Genomic DNA, 24,151 nt, shown 5'->3' with positions numbered 1-24,151 from the left:
AATTTCCTGGCAGCATTTTTGTGGCTGAGGTGCTGGAGCAGGGATGTCCTAAATTTATTGATTAGGAAGACGGACTAATTGAAGTTGATGAATGTGAACCCCAGAATATGTGTTGTAGGCATGCCTGGGTTTATATGGGATGATGGATAGATACGACACGTGGTCGCCCGCTGCTGCGACATAATATATATTTAAGTATAAATATATATTCTGGCTAGGCTGTGCAGCCAGATTCTCCTATTCCTGCCTGATGGCTCGGAGATTGATATCTGTGCCACCTTTCTGTTTGCATGCTGCTGAGGTGACAATGATTGAAGGGGGTCGCCGGTGTACACGTTTTTGATTGGAAGCCACCATAGCACAAAAGACTGCTGAGGTTCAGCTCTCCCTGTTGTGTTTCTGACATGACACTGCTGCAGATTTGCCTCTGAGAAGCCCCATTTATCGATAATAACCCATCATTGTTGCAATTTCATGTTTTTGTTGCACTTTCTTGTTATCACAGATTTTATTCTATTGTTTGTGGGGGTTTTGTGTGTGTGTGTGTGCATTCAGGGAGGATTTTATAAATTTTCTTGTATGTTGAATTCATTCGGAGATTGAAAACGACATTGAATTGATGGTCGCTGGCTGGATTACCCTTTTCTAGAGCATGGTGGTAGCAGATTGCCCAGTCACTTTGAGATATTTGGATCAGTATTGCTATTTAATTGCTTTCATGAGGGAAACACACACACACACACACACACACACACACACACACACAAAGGTGCACCTGCTCAGAAAGACGTAGAAAGTTGTGCAGTCACGTGCGTAACATTCAGCATCACTGTTTTTGCTAGTGTTCTACAGAGTGGCCGATTTTTGTTGTGCCTAGCTGGGTCGCATGTTAGGACATGGTCGGCACACTAAAATGATCAAAGGAGAACTTTTCATGAGGTTGTAAACTGCAGTGGGCCATCTATATATAGAGTTACGAGGATAAAAAAAAAAGAAGGCGCGTACAATGAAGAGCTAAAATGAAAACTTATCCTTTTTATGTTAATATTTGTTACATGGAAAATTTTCACTCATACATGGTGACTTTCCGAGTGAAATTTCAATGTGCTCTGATTCAAATCCCAGTTCTAGTGTAACTTTGAGTCAAGATCATTACAGCTGAATTCCTCGATTGCTCATAGGTGTATATTATGCTACCCAATCAATAGCGTCCATTAAAGTCATGTTGGTTAACTTACTCAAATTTTCTTCCTTTTTTTTTGGGGGGGGGGGAGGGCAAGCAGGGGGGAGGGGAGTGATATTAATTACAATGCTTTTAAATTGAGTGTGCTGTGCATAGGAGAAAGTATTTTGGTACGTTTGATAATGATATCTATTTGCAGTGCTGTAATGAAACAATGTAACATGATTTCTTGCCCCTTGCTTCTTTGAAAGCCTACCATCTGTCTGATAGAGGAAACTTATCATGGTCATTCAGAGATTAACACATTTTTGCTCCAGAATTCCATTGCCGTGACTAAAATAGTGAGTTCAAATATATCACAATCATAGCTTATGAGAAAAGGGGGCATTTACCTTGAAGAACATGGCTCACACATTCATATCATGATAATGAAACCTTGAGGAGTATCATATACTGTAAAACATGATATATTCGCGGCATGAAATTTCCGCGAATTGCCACTGGCGTTCATTGCATATAGTGTAAACAAGACTTTCACAGGCGTTTTAATTTCGCAAATCTTGGCGCTCATGAAATTTGCAGAATTAAAATGCACGTGAACATTCCTTGATTTACAGTATGTCATATCTGGGCTTGACATTAACACATTTCTCTGATGGCCACAGAAATTATTACATTTGAAATGTTGGTGGCTCAAAAAAGAAGTGTAGTGGCCTATTGAAATAAAAGGAAGCATAGCAATCTATATTAAATCTTAGTAGCCCGATCGAGCCGTGAAAAGTTATGCTCCTTGAAAGTTTGGTGGCCTGACATTAATTTTTGGTGCCTTCAGGCTACTGGGCCTTTGTGAATGTTGAGCCTTGTGTATTTACATATAATATATCCAAATATTTTACTTTCATAGCAAAATAATGCTGAAAAAAAAAAAAATCTCATCATTTTCTAACTCTTTGTAACAGTTCCTACAAGTTGGTCAGCTATTCATCACTGCCAAACTAGCGCCATGCTGGTGTGGTATGTGCTCACTATTATTGGTTACGCCATGTGCCCACGTTATGTGTTTGTGTGTTCTTGAAATTAACTGTGGCTTTGTCGAGCCTTGGGGGTGTCATTAATGGTATGTCTCAATGAAAAAGGAAAAAAAAAAATGTGTAGAAATCCACAGTGAATGACATGTTACTTTGAATGATGAATCAAGATGTCCTTTTATTGTTGGTTATTAATACTCGTAGAGTTTGATTGACAAGTCTGTTGACAAATTGTGTCCTCGCAAATCTTTTGTTTTAGCTATAACTAAGTGGTATCATGAGTTTGTTTAAAGATACATATCTAAGAATGCAGGGTTAAAATGATATGTCTGCTTGTCAAGGGTATAGATACACTTGATGTGTTTTAGTGCTACTCATGGATGAATTAGAATTGAATCGATCTGTTTTGGGATAATTTTGTGAGACAGCACGTACGAAACTCAGTGACATCCAGACCCAAATGTGTCCCCATCTAGCTTTTTATCTCTTCTTGGTGAGGGGGCGGGGGGATGGAACAAAAGCAGGTATCACTTTGTGACAAAAGGATTTGAAACAAAGAGTTACGGGATATTGACTTGCCCATCTGTACACAAACATATATGGAGGTTTATGAATGCTCAGAAAGGAGAACTCTTTGAGAATTCCCTTTCATTTGCAGCACTTTACGTGACTAATAATATACATGCAGTCATGGCTTGGATGCTATTTAAAAGCCTTGAACTTTTGATAATTTGTTTTTAAATTTTTGTTTAGCTTTTCTTTTGAAGAGTATTATAGCAACTGACAATGTACATTCAGCTATGGGTGCCTATATAGACCCTCCGCTTTTGATGTTTGTTTTTTTGTTTTGGTTTGGCTTTTCTTTTGAAGAATATGCAACTGATAAGGTACTGCAGCTAGGGTGCTATTGATGTTGGATTTTTGTTTTGTTTTGTTTTTTGCTTTAATTTTGAAGAATATGGGCATGATAAAATATTGTCAAATGTCTGTAGTAAATAATTTCTTTGAGTTTCATGACAGGAGTATTCAAAGTTTATCAGTCCCCAAGGAGGGTATTTAATTTGTGAACATGGTAAAAGCTTTGCATTTCACATGGACAGGAAGACTTGGATGACAGTGATGCTGCTGCAGCATCCTTTCTTCCTTTCATGCTTGCCCAGAGAGATGGGGAAAGATGGAGGAGGGTTTGGTGATGGATGGTCACATCTGATCCATTACCAGTCTTAGCACATGCATGATGTTAGAACCATTTTGTTGTCCTCTTTTTTTTTTTCTCCCAGCAGCTCCAAACAACGACTGATAGACAATGGCAAAGACTGCTTGAGTTGCTGTCTTGCGAATTAGATTTCTTTTTCCAATTCTCCTCCTCCTCCTCCTCTCTCGTTCGTATTTCTCTATCGGAGGCAGCCAAGCTTTTGCTCTACTGCTGCTGCCGCTGCTAAATGCGTGACGCTCATTGTCTCCCGCTCCCGAGCTCGTCTTGGCTTTGCTCGGATGGAACTTTTGCAAGAGAGAACTCGGCACAGCGGGGAGGCGCACGGGTCGATTATTATTCCCATTTCTTTTTTTAGGATAAAGGGCGTAATCTGATTTGGGTGCTACTCGTCATGCCGGCTCTGTCCAAATAACGCACATATTGTGTCGAAATGTTATGCAGGAATAACTCGCCTCCCCCACGCACCCCACCCCAGTTTTTCCGGCGCTGCAGATGATAACCTAGAGTGCCTTTCTTGGCAGTGAAGCTCCGGCTTTGACTTCAGAGACAAAAATGGGCACATCATGATGCATCAGAAACGAGTCTGATAAAATGCATTCATTATGAAGACCTCAGGGCAAATATCTTTCCTTCCTTTTCTATATTTTGTTGTTGCAACTTGACATGCAAGAGATATATTAGGTATAGACTGGTCATAACCTGTCTGCGATGAATATATATTTTATCACCATTTGATGGAAAAAAAAAGGACGTTCAGATAGACTTTGTACTAAAGCAGTGTGTTTCTTGGTCGGTTTCACTAGACTTCTTTGCTTATCATCTGCATCATACTTATATCAAAAGTGTCTTGTTTGCCATGCAAAGTTTCAGATGTTTTTAAGCATGCAGAAAATGTGATTCTCTTCAGAAAATAGTCACACATACCCACAAGCAGACTTTATTGTACATACTCACACACAGACATACATGCATATGTAATGTTACATTTTGTGCTTTTTAACCCATTGAGGACATGTCCCGAGTATACTCGGACAGGTGTCTATGGGAAATGCGTGTTGTAGCAAAATCAGTCCGTCCTCAATGGGTTAATATCTGAGCATTTCAGCATACATGTACATTGGTTGTTGATATTTTTTTTTGTTCAGACCAATTCACAAGATAATGATTGCAGATACTAAAGACTACTTATGTTTCGTGTGCCTATCTTCAGGTCTGTCCACAAATTGTTCAAGTACCCCACATTGATGCACTCTGCATGACAGGAACGTATAAAGCGGTCTCACAAACAGCCGGAAGTACACTCCAGTAGAGTGCAGTGCTCCGCTTTAGTTTCGGTTGATCATGACTTTTGCTACAATAAAGGGAGCCCTCACCTTCGTGTCTCATTTCAAATCGTCGTTGTAATCATAGCCGCCTCAAAACAAGGATGTATTAATATTTTGTTTGAAAAATAAGAATTTTATGTACTTAAGGGAAAGTTATCAAAGTGAGAGAAATATAGAACTTTTCTCTAAGCCCTGGAAAACCTATTAACCAATTTAGTGAAAACTTCAGTGCTATCAGATTACACAAAGGTTTATGACTCTTGACAACATAATGATGTTTGAATTTTGTGGCCACCTCAAGCATTACCTGCTGTAGTTGATGAAGACAATCTTGTGTGAATGAAAATAAGTTTTTGTTTGCAAAGAACTGCTCCAGCATGGCTGAAATACATGTATACAATAACTTGATTTACCATTTGAACATTTCAAAAGATACCACATCTCAAGCTTGATGATAACAAAATGTTGAACTACAGGACTTGTTAGTATTAATACAGATTTTCTTTCTTTAATCCATGAAGCAAACTGTGTGAAATCATCTTTCACAGATAAGAAAATTAGAAGGGAAAGAGAATGTTGATGATTAGTGTTTTTCATTGATATCTCAGCACCAAATATATCTCAAAAGTATAGTTTTATACATCTTATAGTTCTGTTGATAAACCATGCCCATGAAAAGAACTCATGATATTTTGGTTTGCTTTTTTATGCAAAAGAGCATACAAGGATCACTTCTGCAGTGACATCACAATCATATGTTCAAAATGGCCACTCTGATGTCTCCGCAGGACACCATAGTAATGGATGATATATTGACATTCAAACTGCTGCAGCCTCATTGTAACTTCTTGATCTTGATTTTTTCTTAAATTCTCTCCCATGTCTAAATGCTTTCATTAACCTGCATTGAATCACATCCCTTTGTAATAAAGGGGTAATAACTGACCCTTTAAAAACCAAGTTGATTCTAAACCAGCATGACAGCATTGAATCTTGTTTTACTCTTTAAGATGAATGAAATTGAAATATGCATGCAATTGAGTGCATGCAGCAGTATTAGCAGAACACATCAGCGAAAGTTTGATGAAAATTGAATAGTCTGTTGAAAAGTTATGAATTTGTAAAGCTTGGGTACCCATCGCTGGATAAGAAAACTTTTACGGTTTGTGGCATCGTGTGGAAAATGATATAAGGAAAATGTAAAGAGAAGTATTCACAAAATTTTATTTTTAATGAAAAGTACATATTCTTTTGGCATGTTACTGACCTACATTAAAGGTAATTTCATTCCCTCTGCTTTCTGAAAGGGGTAAGTTAATTTGCTCTTTCATTGTGGTGGAAAAGTGAAAATTTATTAAATTTTCTAAACATTTTCTTCATATCATTTTCCATACATGATGTCACAAAATGCTATTGTCTTTTCATCCAGCTGTGGCACCACCAAAATTTGACAAATTCATAACTTTTAAACGAATCGTCCGATTTTCCTCAAACTTTGCTGATATGTTCTGCTAATGTTGCAACATTCACTAAATCTACATAATAGTATTCGGGTTTCATTCTCCTTTCAAGTTGGCAGACTTGTGGCACACTTCTTCAGAGAGAGAGAGAGAGAGAGAGAGAGAGAGAAGGTGGATTTGATATTGTGTAGGGGAAGGGGCTGAGGGAACGAGACTCCAGCACCGAAAACGAAACTACGGGGTGCAGAAGCGCTGTATAATAATGGCGTGACCCCTAGATGACCTTCTAAATACTTAGCTGTGACAGGTGTCCTGGGGAGAAATTCCGACCCGAATCCAGGAAGAAGTGTGGCGGATTTGTTAAAGAAATCAGCCTAATGGGTTAGTGAAACCCCCTCCCCTTATATTTCCTCCCAGGTTTGTTTTTTTCCCCCTTCTACCTTATCAAAATATAATGTGGCTGTTCTAACTCTTGATGCATTAAGAGCAAAACCACCAAGTAATTTTGCTGCAACACTAATTGTTCTTTATGATTAATTGTTATGGGGGGGGGGGGGAAATATGTATACATAAATAGATGTATAGTGCTGCTCTTTTTTTCTGTTGTATCCAATGCATTTTGGCATTATTGGCATATCCAGTTACTTAATTTTTGAAGACTAAAAGTTATTTGTGGATTGCAGCAACATATTTTGATAAAGTGCAACATCCTTAATTTTGCTGGAAAAAAAACCCAGTCATTGCAATCAGTTGTTCTGAAATGATTTCTTGCTGACTAACAGCAATCCAACATGAAAAAATGAATGGTTGGTTTGTTAACAATGGGATTCATGGTTTCAGGCTTTTTCATCAAAAAATTTGTGACGTACTTACTGTTTTAAGCCCTCTGATTTCATCCTGCAAAATATTCAGGACAACGTAATAGAATTGATTAAACCACATAATCTAGACTATGCCTTGATCTCTTCAAATATTCAGTTTCCTAACATTTTGAAATTAATTTCAGTCCAACCACTTACAGTGTACACTAAGCAGGAAATTTTTATGGCTGATTGTGATCTTGTAATCCTGAACATGGGCAGCCTGAAAATCACTTTTATATATTTTGTATCCTGATCATTATGTAGATGGAAAAAACCCCTTTCAAACAAAGAAACAAAAACCTACTTGTGCATTCCAGAGGTGAGATATAATTACCAGGCTGTACATTTGACAAGCACTCCGTGCCAACTACTCTGTTTGTTATAAATCATATGTGCTGCTGTTTCCTCATGAAGTAGTATGCACAAATGCACAAGTATAATGTAATCATATGCATTCTTTCCCTTACTCACCCACTGAGGGTGCAGTGTGCGATGTAATCTTTTCAAAATAACACAAACTCCAACAAATGTAACACACAATGTGCAGTTTAATCCATTCAAAGCAACTCAACACAAACACCAGCAAATGTAACACACAGCATGCAGTCAATCTGTTTGAAATGACTCGACACAAACACCAACAAATGTAACACAAAGCATGCAGTATAAACTGTTCAGAGTGACTCAACAAAAACACCAATGAATATAACACACAGCATGCAGTATAATGTGTTCAAAATGACTCAGCATGAGCATCAACAAATGTAATGCACAGCATGCAATGTAATTTGTTCAATATAGTTCAAACAGACACCAGCAAATGTAACTAACTACTAGGTACTTGCCCAATTTCATTTCCAAAACATTTTACTTTGTTTTTTTAAATAGTGTAGTTGGTTGTTTTCTTCTTGGATAAGCAAACATGAATCTCTATTGATCTATTGATTAATACACCTATGTTCATGTTCTGTAATGTAATTGTGATATCACTGAAGGGATCTTCATGTGCTTTGTATAGGAAAAGTCACATATTTGATTTGCCTCAGACACCCCACCCCCACCCTGATTTCAGCATGAGTGTGTTTAAAGCCCAGATTATTTTTTGTCAAATGTAATCTGTGAAAACAGAATAAAAAACTCCTATATGCAAACACAAGATTTTTTGTTAGGGTGTTAGATGTGGAGCAGTAAAATTTAGGACTTTTATTTTTTTGAGTGACCTCTGAATCCATGTCATAGTGAGTGAACTTTAGGATGAATAGAATGCTGTGTTGATTAACAGTATTAAGATTTAATTTGTCCACTTACAGTGTTTATCCAACTCTGCTACATATGTGTGTGTGTGTGTGTGTGTGTTCTAATTTGGTTTCTTACCATTATGTCACTGCTCTCCTTTAACCCTTTCATTGCCATGGGGTCAAATATGCACAATTTTCATACACATCCCTGTGGACGAGAAATTATTGTGGCATTCAGAAGGTTGAAGATATTAACTCCCTGAAGAAACTTTCCTAGGGACACATGGCAGTTGATTTTTAGGTATTGTAAAAGTGGATGTTTTTGCGTGAGTAATTTTTCATGCTCGGCCAGGTTAGGTAAATTATGAGTGTTCTTAACCTGTTGAGGACAAGTCCCGAGTATACTTGGGCAGGTGTGTATGGGAAATGCGTGTAGTAGCATAATCAAACCATCCTAATTCTGTGGAATGAGAAGATTAGCTACAGGAATATATGGCATGCAGAAATATTAGTGTGCTTTATTTTTGCGCTAGCTTCTGGAAGCACAAAATGCGCAAAAATTTCCATGTTTACACTATTCCAAATTCCCTGTAGGTGGCAAGAAAAGTCTGTGGGGGAATAAAAATATGTAAAGACTTGAACACAGCAATGAGTCAGATAAACAGAACTTAAAGTAGTTTAAATTCTGTGGATTGCCAAACCTTACCACTGTAGAAAAAAAAAAAGAGAAAAAGGAGGAAAGGGGAAAAAATGAGGATATGGACTGAAATTGATCTTTTTACGTATATTCTTGACATTTCTGTTTTCTTTTTTTCTTTCTGTTTGTGTATAAAGAGTGGCTGTTTCACCATCTGCTAAACTGAACCTCATCTTTCATCCTCTTTCACTTTCACTTCCGCGACGACGGAGGGAAGAATACGACAGTTCTGCCGTGATCCAGCGGGTCAAACGCACAAGACTCTCGTGCGGAAACCCAGCTGGTCTGCGATCCTCATAAGCTTCGTGAGGAAGAGCACACATCCCCCCATTTTTTTTTCTCATTTTTTTTTTTTTTGTATCTGAAGATATCTTTCCTGCTCTTTGCTTCTTTCAGTAGCAATATTTAATTGAACCCCTCACCCCCCCCCCAAGAAAAAGAAGAAAAGAAAGCAGAAATGAGACAAAACAAAACCCCAAAAGATAGTGAAGTGAAGATATGAGTGATTATATGAGGTATTGATTTTGTTTTCATCCACCAGAAGTCATATTAGGGGAGATCCAAAGCGGAAGCTCCGGACATTCCAACCAGACTTGATTGGAATGCTTGCTCAGGAAAGAGAATATAATGAAAGACTTCAAAATAAAAAGACGGCAAGACAGCAAGACAGCAATTGATAGATAAATAGATAGATGGAGAAGAAATGACAGAAGAAGAAGGAGGAGGAGGAGGAGAGAGAGAAAGGAAGGGTAGATGAAAAAGTGCAGATCGAGTGCGACATTAAATCGACTCCAATGGCATATTTCCTTATCCCCCCACCTTTCACCCGCATTACAGCGCCTCCTGCAGATCTGACTCCGATACTTCCCCGATGCTATCAGTAAATCACACATAATATTCTCCAGAGTGCCATATGTTTCCGCAGCATTAATAATTGGGATGATGCACATTCTGCACAGTTTCGCGCAACTCCGTGCCGTCCCAGCAGTTGGCCCAGCTTTACACATATTGCTGTGTAGACAAATAGTGTTAAAAACTACCGATATGCCTTCTCGTGCAACCTCCTGAAGTGCGATGTATTTGAGGAACGTTTGTGGAGAAGGCGGTTGTCAATAGAAAGGCTGTTTTCATACCCAAGCTTTGTGGACAGAATGGGAGGGCCTTTCCTGACGGAAATTTGTGCGTTGAACAGACGTGCCAGTTTGCTACTGGAGGTGGCTTCCCCCAACATCACCCTTCTTGCTCGAGAAAGATGAAATTAACTCTCTCTGTTCATTGCAGTTACTTTCTGATTATTGCTGTTCTCCATATATCTCGTCTCGCTATGATTTTATTAAACATAAGCATACCCTCCCTGAAAAGAAAAAATAATAGAAGAATGAAATCTTCACAAGATCAGTGTGTAGATATGATTCATACTTCAGAGAGGTAGTGTGATCACTGGATTTAGATGTGACCCATATTAATGCGAAATCCAAGTCCATGATATACTGTGTATTTTACGCACATTTCTTGATCAACTTCTATGTAATGCTGCGTGGTGCACAGGGTAGAAAACAAGATTATCCACAGATGACAAGGGTGAATGAAAGGTGCTCTACTTCAACAAATGACATGGTTTGTTGCTTTAGTTGTTGGACTGGGGACAGGAATCATCCATTGACGTATGCTGAAAATTTTCCAAATGCAAGAAATATACGACTTTGAATTTGCACACCGTTTTAGCCACTCCATTGCATTTGCTTAATGATAAGGTTTTCCCCCCAAGTGTATTGTTACTATAGATAAGTGCATTCTCGGATTCGCATCCCCCCTGCAAACCCCCTGCCATTTTACAAGGCCGTAATCATTTTCAAGGTAATTATCATTGAAGCAAAGATACCAGGTGTGAAGTCAATGAAAAATGAAATAAAAATTGTGTATTAAACAAATGAGGGGCCCCGCCCCTGTTACCTACGGCCTTCAGTCCGTGTATCAGTTGTTTGATGTAATGTGTTGTAATCTATGGAATTTTTTCTTCTTGAACACACAGGTAGCTAGCAATCTAATGCACTTGCTACTTACTACAAGGCCATGTTCTCTCATTGAAAAATACAAGTATTTTAAGTGTTCGCACTGTTGCCGTGTCAGGCAAGTTGGTGGATGCTTTTGAGAAGTTCTCTCATTTTCATTTTCTCCCATAATGGATACACCACCATACTTGAGAACGAGATTGAAGCATTCTTTGTGCATGCTATGGATAACAAGTGGAGTACATTATTCTTGGAAATGTTTTTTGTTACTGGCACAGTTTTCCCCAAAGTTCTTCAAGATGCACTGATCCTTTAATACATGCCTAGTGTGTTAATGACTGGAGCAGAAAACCCATGCTGTAGTGGTGCAAAGATTCGCTTGCTCTTCCGTTTTGTTGCGCCATGGCAAATTATTAAATTTTGTGCAACTGATCCTATCGGATCGATGATGTAATCCTAAAATGTGATCCGATGTCCATATTACAGACAGACAGACATACTAGTAACTTTAGTTGTCACAATTGTGCAGGAATGGTGACAACAAAAATAGAAAATATATAATCAATGTAATACAAAGAAAGAGATCCCTTTGCCCTGACCTTTATCAAGCAGTGAGTGATAATTTTTTATACACATATCACAGACTTTTCTTGCAAAGTGAGGCATACAATGTTTCCTTTCTCATAACGTATATATATTCTTTTCTCTTTTTATGATGAAATTTTCAGGCCAAGAATGGCACCAAGCACACCAACAACATCCTCATCGTCAACCACAGCACCTGAAGGATGGCCAAGCTCCGTCAACTCAAGGTCGGTACTTCTTGCTTCTCCTGAGAAGCCCCATCATGGTAGAAAGCAAATATTGTCACGTACGGTAGAAAAAAAAAAATCACACACTGGTCCTGACAGTGTTAGGTGATTGACTGGTTCTATGTTCTGGTGTTCTGTGTTCTGGTGTGTGACACCCTAAAGGAACCTCTGTATCCATGTGATGTTGTGTACGCCATATAGTGTAAAGCCAGAAATATTTCCAGCACCTAATTTTTGCAAACTGGAGCCAACAGCCTTTTTCATGGCATGATATTTTTGCGAATTACCGCTGGCATTTAACTTCAGTATTGCAGACAAGAGCTTTTGCATGCATTTTAGTTTCATGAACTTGGCGCCTCGCAAAATTTCCAAAAATTTCTAGTTGTACAGTATTTTGTGAGCAAAATGTTTTAAATTGCGAGTTGGGATGTGGGAGATGGGTTTTGTGAGTGGTTGAAATGCAACTGGAAAATGCAGTGTTGATGAAATGAGAAATAAGTACTAGCCCTATTCAAGAAAAAAAGTAATTGATTTTCCACCTATGAGTTGGTGTACATTAATATTTGATTTGAGAGGCGAGATTTTTGCAAATTATTAATTTTGCAAATTTTGATTGATTTGCTAAATGTATGGCCTATACAGTATTAAACTTTCCAGTGGTATATATGATATTAATCCTTTAAATCCCAAGAGAATGGGGGGGGGGGGGGGGCTGTGAAAATGCCTGAGAGTGAAAGTGTTTGGGAGTGAAAGTACTTGGGAGTATTCGCACCACAGATAACACTTTCTGCTTTAAACTGAGGTGTGATTAATATGGTAAGGATGTATATGCCTGTACAAAATACTCTTCCACCCTGGCAAATGCTCCCTGGAATCTGTCATATAATGTGTACATGTATTCCTTCCTAGATGCAGTGTATTTCTGTTTGAAATATTGCTGGATATTTCTCAATAATTTAGCATTTTCATTATGTATCTTCTCATGGCATTGTTTTCGAGCGTATGTGGTGTTGATACAGATGACGTGATTACAAATGCACTACAGACCTATATGATTATCTTGTTGGGTTGTGATTGTGTGGTACACAGGGTAAGATATGAGTGTATCTGTGTAAAGGAGGTAAGGTCCTCAGTTCAAGCCCCTTTTAGGACCAGCTGGTCAGGCCAATGTTACACGTAAAGCCATGCCTTCCCTCCCTGTTTGGAGGCAAAACGCTCCATTCCTCAAAAATTGGAAAGGAAATTCGAAGTCTCATGAACAGTAGAGACCTCTATCTAAGGAGCAGTGAGGGTCCATCCACTTCTTGCCAGGAGTGGAAAGATACCCCAAGAAGATTCTCTCTCCTCTCCCTCTGCACACTGTCTGGGAAGAGAACAGGAACCTGACTAGCACTGATATCCCTCGAAAAAGAAAGAGATATCATGATCCATGTGCAACTGGTGTTCATATGGGGACAACTGTATGCCAAACATGATTCTTAGCTTCTTGCACATCAATTTCCGGAAATGAAAACTATTTGTATGGATCCCTCATCAAACTAGATGCTAGCTGTGGTCTCAGTCATATCTTGCTCTTCTATTTCCATCTTTTCCATCCAAATGATGAAGTGTGTGGCTCTCTTGTAGTTCTTATTTCTATGGAGGATGTGTGGTGTATGTTACTTTGTTCAGATCAGTAGTATTTGTAGCGTTTCACAAGGCACACATTTTATGCAGAACTCAGTTTGTGCCCCTTCTTTCTTCTGGAGTGTAGATGCATTGTGTACATCATACACAGCCAGCACCTACCATGTTTCCCAGTTCATTTGCATGTGTTCTTCTTTGAGTTGCAGTCGCTTGGATGCGCAGTCAGCCAAATACAGTAACAATTGATATTTTTCAGGATGGGCATTCATTATCATGATTTTTAGCCATTGATTCATAGAGTTGTCAGCACGGTAAAGAAATGATGTATTACGATTAGAGTGAGGTGTGTGTGCTAGTGCACTCATCATGTGCAGCAAAGAAGGTGTGTCGTCAAAGTGCCCTATGTGTGTGTGTGTGTGTGTGTGTGTGTGTGTATGCCAGGAGATTGAATTGAGGGGTAGTCTTTACTTCTTTTTGTTTGTAGCTGCAACTGCGTGCATGTCGCTGCTGCAGCTGCAACCATGTGCTGCACAGAAAATGTGAGCCATTGTCTGTCTTAACTGATGAGGAACCTGAATGACATTGTTTTCAGAATATGTCATTGTTTTTGGTTGATTTCTATTAAAAAAAAAAAAAAAAAACCTTACTGCATCAGTCAAGCGTGTTGAGACGCTAATCTACCCATCACATGCTTTTGAGATAGCTGGGCACCCTGCAAGTAACATCAACCCATCCACCCAGTGGTCCCGCCCCATCCCTCTCTCTCTCTCGCAAACCGGAACCCCACCAAGCGCTCTCATCCTTTGCCGCCACCCTGTCCTTATACTTACCCCCTCTGTGAGATCATCCCCTTGTCGAGAGAGGTGAAAGTGTTCAAGAGTGAAGGAGCAACAGAAGTCGTAATAGTTTCTGGGTAGCAGCTGATGCGCTCTTCTCGGCCAGGTGACTTCACTTTTTATCATTCGATTCAGCACTTTCTGGTTACACTTCATCAAAAGTAGGATGTATCAATCACTCAACCAGAGGTTATACAACCAGGATGCGAGAATGAAATTTGAGAAGGGACTTCATGAAAAAGACATGAAGACACAGAGAAATTACATATAGATGAATTGTTATCATATATTTATTTACTTATTTCAGCATATAAAACTTTCTAGCTATTATTATAGAAATTTAAATAAGATCATAAGATATCCTTGTGCAAGTGATGCAATGATATTAAATACTGTAGTGACTGACTCACCAGTGTTCCATTATCAACTTCTTTTTCTGGTTGCGTATAATTAAAAGGCAGCTGCAACTATTGTTTAGACAATTTTTTATGGTCTTAATCTGGAGTGCTGCATGGATAACTGCCAAAAGCCACTTTGGTATGTTTGTGTGCATATGTGCGTGTGAGTGTGTGTGCAAAAAAACAAAACAAAACCCTGGAGCATACCATCAGAATAACATGCTGTGATGTTCCACGGAGAAGTTGCACTTTTGACCTTTCAATCTGGAAATGGTCGCAAAATGCGTGAACATGATTGGGCACACCTGCAACAAAGCAGCTGCTGTAGTAGGATATAGTCTCTATGCCTAATTTTGTTTGTTTGTTTGTTTTAGGGGGTTTTATGGGAGTATGGGGGGGGGGGGGGAGGTTGGTCATATGCATGCGTTAAACTTTGGGTTCCTGCATGGCTGAGATGGTTTTGGTATTTATGAATTTATGATTGTTTGAACATAATTTTCAGATGTCCAGGCCAATCATGTAACCACTTGTGTTGGACTTTACTACTTGTGTTGAACTTTTCCACTGCACTCACTGGTAGACAGGTATAAACTAATCTTATAAAATTGTAATATATGAAAATTTTATGTGCAATGGCATTTTCAGAATGAAAAGTGCTCATATCTCTGCTACAAATATGCTGCATAATTTTATCAGTAGTCCTTTTGTGTCCAACAAGAGAGAGAATAAAAGAAAAAAATAAAGATCATTGACATCCAAGGAATGAATATCACCCTGAACTTGTATGAGCTTTTTTTGGTTATGTGAGTTATCATGAATATGCACTTGGTTATGTGGGCCTGCATAAAGGGAAAACATTTCTGCTACATAACAGGTCTGACTAAATATGAATCTAATGTCACTGATTATATGCTGAGTGTTTAAAGTGACCCCCTTGGGTATTGTTACTGCAGTTCTTGTTCTTGTTGTCTTTATTAGAGTACTTCCCCCCACACCATCTCCCCCAACCCACACACACTCTACAATTAACCATCTCAATGGAACCCTTGGGGTGGACCTCTTGGGGTTGTACAAGACCCAAGACGACTGTAGCAGTCAGTTGGGTCCAGCCAGCCCTCAGTGCCAAGAAAACGATAAAAATTGTGGCAATCAAATTAGCGGTCATGTCTCTTAGCGAGTGATGACAGAAAGAAAGAAAAAAAAAAGCGATGTGAGAAGAGATAAATCTTCATGTGATGTTTCACATTATTGTAATTTTTGGTGTGCTGGTGACCTTGTATCATAGCACGTGATGGGCCAAACAGTTTTGTGAAGGTATGTTGGTTGCTATTTGTATACAATTCTTTACTTCATGTTAACTTCTTTTTTTCTCCCAAGCATTTAATGATGGGGCACTTCCATTAATCACATTTCCCAAATGTCTCTCTCTTTTTTTTTCTTTTTTTTCATGAAAAACGACAACTACAAAGATGTTTAAACATCAAAGAGAAGCAAAAGGAAGCCCCTTCTTAAAAACCCCAAACAATAAGAACTAAGTTTCAGCAAGTGTGTTTTTATTTGACCATGTTGATAAAACATGCTAAGGATCGACAATGTAGGTCTTTAAGTCTTTTAGGACACATATATTCGAAATGAAAGAAAACATCCTTATTTTTGTGCTGTGTTTTTCCTATTACATAATGCTGAAGAAAAAGGCAAAAAAGTGGAGAAATTCTGCATTTTAGAGGGACCATATATAGTTGGAATGAGGACTGAATCAAATTTGATGTGTTGGAATAAATTTTAGATGTACCAGCATAGGTTTTATGGAGCATTTTATTGCGCACGCAGGAGGACGGGCAGTCTCTAAAAGTGAGCAAAGTGCAAGCGGCAAGGTATCATCTGTGTATGTGTGGATAGATTGATAGAGAGAGGGAAATATAGATATAATTTCAACAGCCACTCAGACTAACTTTCTCTACACAATCATTCTGACAATACCTTTCTGTTACGAAAATGATTTTTTTTTACTTAACTTTTGATCACTTTCTTTGCACAATCATTCTGAAGATACCTTTCTGTTACAACATTGCTTCTGGTGATATTGTTATGGTTATCTTCTTTTTCTATCTTTCTATCCTCTTTTCTTTTGGAAATGTCTGTCAAAGTCTGTCACTAGAGGAGGAAGTGGTCAGTTATGTTTTGTTTGCTTTTGCCGGCTAATCATTCTACTTGCAATGAGTTAAAGGTATTTTCAGCAGATGTTTGGACATGCATTTCATAATTTTATCACAATGCGCCTAGATGCTTGAAAACTCAATCATGCCAAAATCAAACCTCTGAAACCTCTCTCCTTTTCATTATATCTATTCCCCTTCTTTTTTTGTTTGTCATAATTAAATCATCCTTTTCTCCCCCTCTTTTTTTTTTTTTTATTTGGGGCAGTCCTAGTTATCAAATTATAGACCTCCTTCACAAAACTATCCCGATTACGCTGCCGTGCCCAGCGGTAGGGCAGCCGTGGTTGTTACTCCGGCCGATTTCCGTCAGCCTTCCAGAAGGGACAGATGACGGCAAATGTTGTCCCGGAATAATCTGCCTAAGTCTCGCTCAGCACCCCCATTCGATCGTATCCCTGCCGTGAGGGAGACAAGTTATAAAACATGCCACAGAGACCTCAACCACCCCCCCCCCAAAAAAAAAGAAACTAACCATAGTCCCTTCAATTAAAGGGATGGTATGGTATAGGTTTTGATGTGGATTTAGTGTTTAACTTTTTATGAGACACTTAGAAACCACTTATGAAATATAATAGAGCATACAATTCTAAAAGGAATTCAAAGTTTATTTGATGAACATCGATTTTGAAATGGATGAGATAACCGAGAAAAAAGTAACACAAAGGGATCGTAATAAGAGGTGGGGTCCCACCTTTTATTAGGATCCCTTTGTTTTTGATATCTCAGCCATCTCAAAGCCAATTTTCATGAAATAAACTTTGAATTCCTCCTTAACTGTATGCTATTTCATATTTCATAAGAAGTTTCTCATTATCTCACACAAAAAAAAATAGAAACAGGAAGCCCCATCTCAACCAAAGCTATACCATCCCTTTAAGAAGAGACAGGGGAGAGAGAGAGAGAAAAAAAAAAAGGAATGGATGATCAAGAAAGAAAGAGAAAACAAAAACAAAATCAAGGAGTAATGAAGGAGGAAAGAGAAGGAAAAAACTGACTGAAAAAAGGAGTTTAACCATAAGTGTGCTTTGAGTGCTTATTTTCATTGAAAATCCCGATGTTGTCGTCACCGTCCAAAGTCCCTTACACTGAGAGGGTTAAAGTTGCACACACATGCAGCTGTGGAGATGGTTGGGGCAATGCAGAAACATTTTGCTACAAGTTACATCTTAAAGGCAAAACAGTTCTCAAAAGGGATAGAAATTTAACATATTATTAATGTGTCCATTTGAGAGCAAAAATTAATTTTCTGCAGGCATATGGAAACTACATTTTTACCTTTAATGTGGAAATTTTCAAGTCATTCACCATGGCGAGCATCACACCCTTTTTGTAGTCACTATGTTTTGTGATGCAGTTGGTTGATGGACAGCATCCGTCACCAACAACTTCGGAAGGAGATGGAAATATATTCACAACTCTTCAATGATTTGCGGTATACATTTGAAGTCCCAGTAGCGAGTCGGTAACAGTATATTCAGAGTCGGTCAAGTTTCGCTAAAAATAGCAAGTTTGCAGTAGCTATTTCTAAACTATTTTTTGACAGTGTGGATGCAGCAAAGTGTATTAGTGATAAGAAAAATTCTGAAATCTTCAACACTGGTTTTTTTTTTTTTTTGATAAGTAACTCTGGGGATTTCAAGAGCCACGAAATAAGGGTTTATGAACAGAGACATCTGTTATCAAATTCACTGGCTTTCTGTCTTACATTAGATTCTCTGTTTTTGAATTTGAGTGCACATGTCATTTGATACCCTCTGTCACATGATCATGTATCAAAATCATTTTTTATTTAGGTCATCTGTTTCTTTAAACTACTAGTGATTTAGATAAACCATTAGTTGTGAGAATGTGTGGTCTTTCAACCACTGGACTTTTTCATCCATGCCACATAAAAGCCTTCAACCAAAAACTCTTCCACACATGTCGTTTTGAATATACATCTAATTTTGGTGAAAATAAACGTCAGCTTGGGTTTGTTTTTGGTTCTGCCATGTGCGAGTCAAACAATTTTTGTGTGTATCCACTTGATGTTGAAAACTGCATAAGATGAAAACATGGCAGTTCGGCACTAATCTATGGAAAGCTAGCGCGGGCGAAAAAAATTAGCGCTGATGAATTTACTATCGACAGAACCCCGCTGAGAGTCCGATCTTTGCGAGCCTCATCTCTGCAATGTGCATTAATAGCTGCATTTTGGATGAACTAATAGGATTTAAACGAGTGTAAAATGTTTGATGCAAAAACCACCCCCACCCTTTGGAAAACCAACCCATTCCCTTGTGCTGTGTTATGAGGTTTTTTTTTTTTTTTTTATTGTTTTTTGCATGCATTATGGGCATGCTCAACAGTAATGTCTGTATGTGCTTTTTAGGATAGATATGTGTGTGGTTGTACACTGTAAATGGAAAAGAATCTATGAAAGAATAGAGCAGATATAGGGTAATCATTCAAACAGTGAACGGAATGATGACTTTATGTTTTAGACATATATTTAGGCCTATTCTCTATTGCACCAATTGCAATTTAAAAATGAATTTTACTGTTCTCAAAATGGTGATCTTTTATGTTCATCAGACTGCACTTTCCCAAAAGGTTTGTTCAGGTTTCATGACAGAATGTGTACTTACAAGCTTTGCAAGATTTAGCAGAAATAATAAGTGCTGCATGCCTTTGTGATCAGGAGACACTTTTTCTTTAAAAGTTAAATAATTGATAAAAAGGGGAAAGACATGACGGACTGAAGGAATGAAAATATCAAAGGTGAATGAATGAAGAAATAAAAAAAAGAAATAGAAAGGGTGAGAAATAGAGAATAAGTGTATATATGTATGTGTATAAAGAAGATGAGTTATAATAATAATAATTATAATAATAATACAGGGTACTTATAATGCACCAATTCCACATAACTAACGTGCTCAAGGCGCAGTAGAAGAAGTGAGTTATGAAATACAAAAATCCTTACACAAACATGCACATGAAAATGAATGACACAATAATTATGATGAAAAAAAAAATCATAATATACAATTCTACTGGAAAGCAGTTATAAACAAATGAGTCTTGAGGGCAACTTTAAAGGAGTCAACATTCGAAATGTAACGGATAGCTTGAGGCAACTGATTCCACAGGTAAGGTCCAGCATGTGCAAATGACCGATCCCCCCATGATTTCTTTGTTTTTGGAACAACAAGCAATCTACAATCGGATGACCTTAAACATCTGGGAGGATTATAGAAGCGAATGAGATTGTAAGAGAAGGAGAGAAACAATTGTTTGTGTGTAAGTGTATACGATGTATATGTTTATTCATATAAATAAAAAAATGTATATACATATATATATATATATATATATGTTTTTAGAGAGGTGGGAGAGAGAGAGAGAGAGAGAGAGGTGAGAGATTTCTTTGGAGTGGTTTGTGTACAGTAGGCCTATGTTCCTGCTAAGCTTTGGAGTGGTTTGACAAGGTTGACAGTGAGGTTGAAATTTGGCCATAATTGACTGTGCATGTCACTGATCAGTGTGAGCATTCACCTCGTTTTTGGCCCACACGATTGGACACACAAGACTGCTAACCCAATGCTGCTGTTGCTACCTTAGACAGTGCGACCAGGCAGCAATGACTAACATAAGAGTTCACTTGCCAGAGTACATTGACATCGATTGGACATGCATGAAAATTGGGGTAGAGGGAATAGGAAGGGAAGATTGTTTGGATTATATATTGTGGAAGATAATGATTACAAAGAAAGGCCTCGATTACTGCTGCTAATGATTTTAATTGTGTGTGCGCGTGTGTTTTAAGAAGGACAAATGGAACACATGGAGTTTAATGTGAAAATGTCTTTGCTATAGATAAATAATTTCATAGTAATTATTACCCATCAACAACATAAATATGACAGAAAATTACCTAATCAGATATTTGTAGAGTCATTTATTAGTTTGTAGATTTCCATTTCATACTTAAGCGTTATTACAACAGCGGAAAGGTTTAGTCATTAGAGGCATTGATCTCCTTGCACCCCCGTCCAAAAAAAGAAAAATAAGAAGAAATAACTGTTAAATCTTTGTAGCTGGAATACTCCAAATGATAATATCTTTAAGCAAACACTGTCACAGGCGAGCGGACCAACTTTTGAAAAATGACAGAACGAACATGCTGTTAATCTTGCCTGTTATCGCGTATTCGGAGCGAGACGAGACGTCTTCCTTTGGTGGAAACGTCGCAAATCATGCGGTGCTTGTTTTCAGCGTCCGCTGACAAGTCAGTATCAAAGTATTTGTTTGCATAGCACTTCATCGCTGTCAAGTACCTGTTTAGATTTATTTACTCTGCAATACTTATATATATTTGCACAATACGGAATGCTACCCCACTTTCTAGAGCAGGCACGTGCAGTAAGGTGAATCTTTCTAGATCTGAATCATCCCACCCCACAACAACAAAAGAAGAATGCTGTTGGATCAGAGTAACGGTAGTATCAACATTATTTGAACTATGCAGAAAGAAAGATATAAGGATCAGATCAATTTACAAGATAGGAAAATTGATGGGAAAGTGGACAGTGCATACCTAGTATAAAATGTAAAACTGCATGCCGATCAAGAAGTTAATGTTTACATATAAGTGAGAAAAATACAGCCTAAAGTTCTGTTATATGATTTCAGCCACATACAGTATTGTAGATGTATATATTACTTTTGATGCAGATGCTGCTTTCTTTAGGATTAATATTTTCACTTTTTTGATTTAATGAAAGAATGGGATGTTTCATTTCTTTGACAGAAGGAAGGATGATATGTATTTCTCAGTCTTTGTAGCTTTTGCTTGTCTTTATTGAATGCTAAATTCAGAGTGCCAGGGGCATTACATCTCTCTCTGATGAATTCAAATTTTTTTGGCTCCAAACAATAATGGAAAATTCAAACCCACAGGCTCATACTTTTATTAAGAATGTCTATGTTGAAAACTAGCTAAACCAGAATCGAGCTGAGAGAAGAGCGAAATTTCCATTAAAACTGGACAAGAAATGAAAAACGAAATGATTATATACTAAGAAATTCACTTGTCTTCATGGATCGGTGATATTAATCTCAATCATATCTGCAGATTAAATGATATAATGATGTGATTACTTTGATACCGATTGTCACTTAATTTTGTCTTTTAAACCTTTCTGTGCCAGGGACATTGGACAGTGAGTACAATGCTATGAGGTTTTGTATGGCAATCAGCATTCAAAGCACACAATAGGGCAAATAGATTCCATGAGGAATAATTATATATCACTTGTGTCATGTTATTATTCTTCACTTATAATGACAAAGCGGTGTTGAGCCTTAAAGTAGAGTGAGGTTTTGGATGTTAAATTATTGATTATGAGAATCACGTTTAAAATATTTTCATTTTGTTAGGATCATTTGAAGATTATTTTTATTATCTTATTTGCACGATTGATTGTGTGACTGATCTCAAGGTTATATGAAAACATGTTCAAATTCAACTTTATTCGTTATGTTATCATCACCTTGGAATGAAGTTTCTGTGAATGATACTTAGAAAAGAAAATAGATTGTTTGACTGTGATAGAAAGTTAACATAAAAACACTTCAAATCAACATGTATATGTTTCTCTCTACTGGACTTCAGATGTTGATGATCATTCAGTAACACAGGCATTGATATGCTCTGAGCATATACAAGTAGTATGCTTCAGTCTTGCAGCTATTTGAAAGTTAACCAGAATTAAAAATGGAAACTCACAAATGTAAGAGAAGTCTATCCCGCTATTCAACTATGCATTCCTGAAGATGGTGGTGAGGAAGCGGGGGGGGGGGGGGGGGGGGGGGGGGGGGGGAGGAGGGAGGGAGAAGGATTGACAATAAGCAGAAAGAGAAAAGACTTCTAAACACCAAAACCACTGCAGGTTCGAGTGTGCGTCCTCCTCAAATGACACCCTATACCGGTTCGTGAATTATTCACACCCGATAAAGTGCACTCCAGTCACTCGTCTTTAGAAAGTCTTTGATCGCTTCGATAAATTATGCAGGATGTAACTTGCAGGCCGCTGCACTGTTTCAGCAACAAAAAAAAACAAAAAAAACATGCAGTATGATAGCCGATGTCGGATCTGGTCATTAGGTGCAACTTTTCATTATTATCCTTATTGTTGTTGTTACTTTTTGTTTGCATTTAAGGTGACAAAAAAAGGACAAATAACCTCTCCTGAGGATCCTGTAAGCTATTCAAATATGCCGAGTACGGGTGCTGACCCTGAGTGACAAGATAGCCACTTTTATACCATTGACCTTGGAGAGATGTATTAAAAGTGGATTGCAGCATGGTTAATCATTTCATGACTCTGTCGACCCAGATACAGTTCTTCAATAACATCCTCCTTTTGATTTCTTCATCAGAAGATCTGCCATAGATCGGGGGGGGGGGGGGGGGGTTGGTGGGGATTGGGAGACCCAAAAAAAAAAAGATGTGAATGTTTCCGGAGCAGATGAAAAGTGATGATAAAATCACATATTCGCTTCCTGTGTTCTGAAGCTATGCTCAAAAGACCAACCATTCCATCTCTCCCTCTCTCTCTCTCTCTCTTTTACTATCTTCTATTTTTCTATATTTTTTCTTTTTCTTTGTTTGTTTGCTTGTTTGCTTCACTCTCCCTCTATCTCTTTATCTATTTATTTATTTATTTATTTATTTATCTATTCATTTATTTATTTATTTATTTATTTATCTATCTATCTATTCAGCATTCTTTACCCAGGGTAGCCGCATCAGTGGTTTATACGCTGTTTTTCTTCGGGAACAACAGAGTAACAAAATACAACAATTAATTAAGAATACAAATCAAGTAACAAATCAAGGACATTCTCCTTTATATAGCAATAAAAAAGATAGCAAATGCTGTGTGTAAAGTACAAAATAAGTATTTGATGATTACAATATACAATTTCATCACATTATTTGAAATAGGATGATACCCTTTATACAATATAGGGATATCAAAATGACCCAATTCTACTCCAAGAGAGATATATACGCTTTTATGAATGCTTGAAGGGAGGTGGCTTTTCGGACTTCAGCAGGGAGCTGATTCCAAAGACATACACCAACTTGTCCTTTCCCCTCAAATACCAACCATTGTGATATCTTACCTTGATATTTAATCATGCAATTGTGTAGTAATCATGAGTTTGATTGGTAAATCCACATCCACTGC

The 24,151-nt window shown here is 37.9% G+C and overlaps 1 protein-coding gene across 1 annotated transcript in view; it reads left to right on the top strand.

Annotated features, from left to right (window-relative positions):
* LOC140236988 (uncharacterized) overlaps positions 1–24,151 on the top strand; it is a 154,417-nt gene that overhangs the window by 46,962 nt on the left and 83,304 nt on the right. The window contains exon 2 of the mRNA XM_072316967.1: positions 11,751–11,834. Within this exon, the coding sequence (XP_072173068.1) occupies positions 11,751–11,834 (84 nt within the window). The remainder of the gene's footprint in view (positions 1–11,750; positions 11,835–24,151) is intronic.

The sequence above is a fragment of the Diadema setosum genome, chromosome 1, assembly GCF_964275005.1.
Source record: "Diadema setosum chromosome 1, eeDiaSeto1, whole genome shotgun sequence".
NCBI lineage: Eukaryota > Metazoa > Echinodermata > Echinoidea > Diadematoida > Diadematidae > Diadema > Diadema setosum.
Note: the sequence above shows the minus strand (reverse complement) of the source record. Positions and strands in the feature narration are given on the sequence as shown.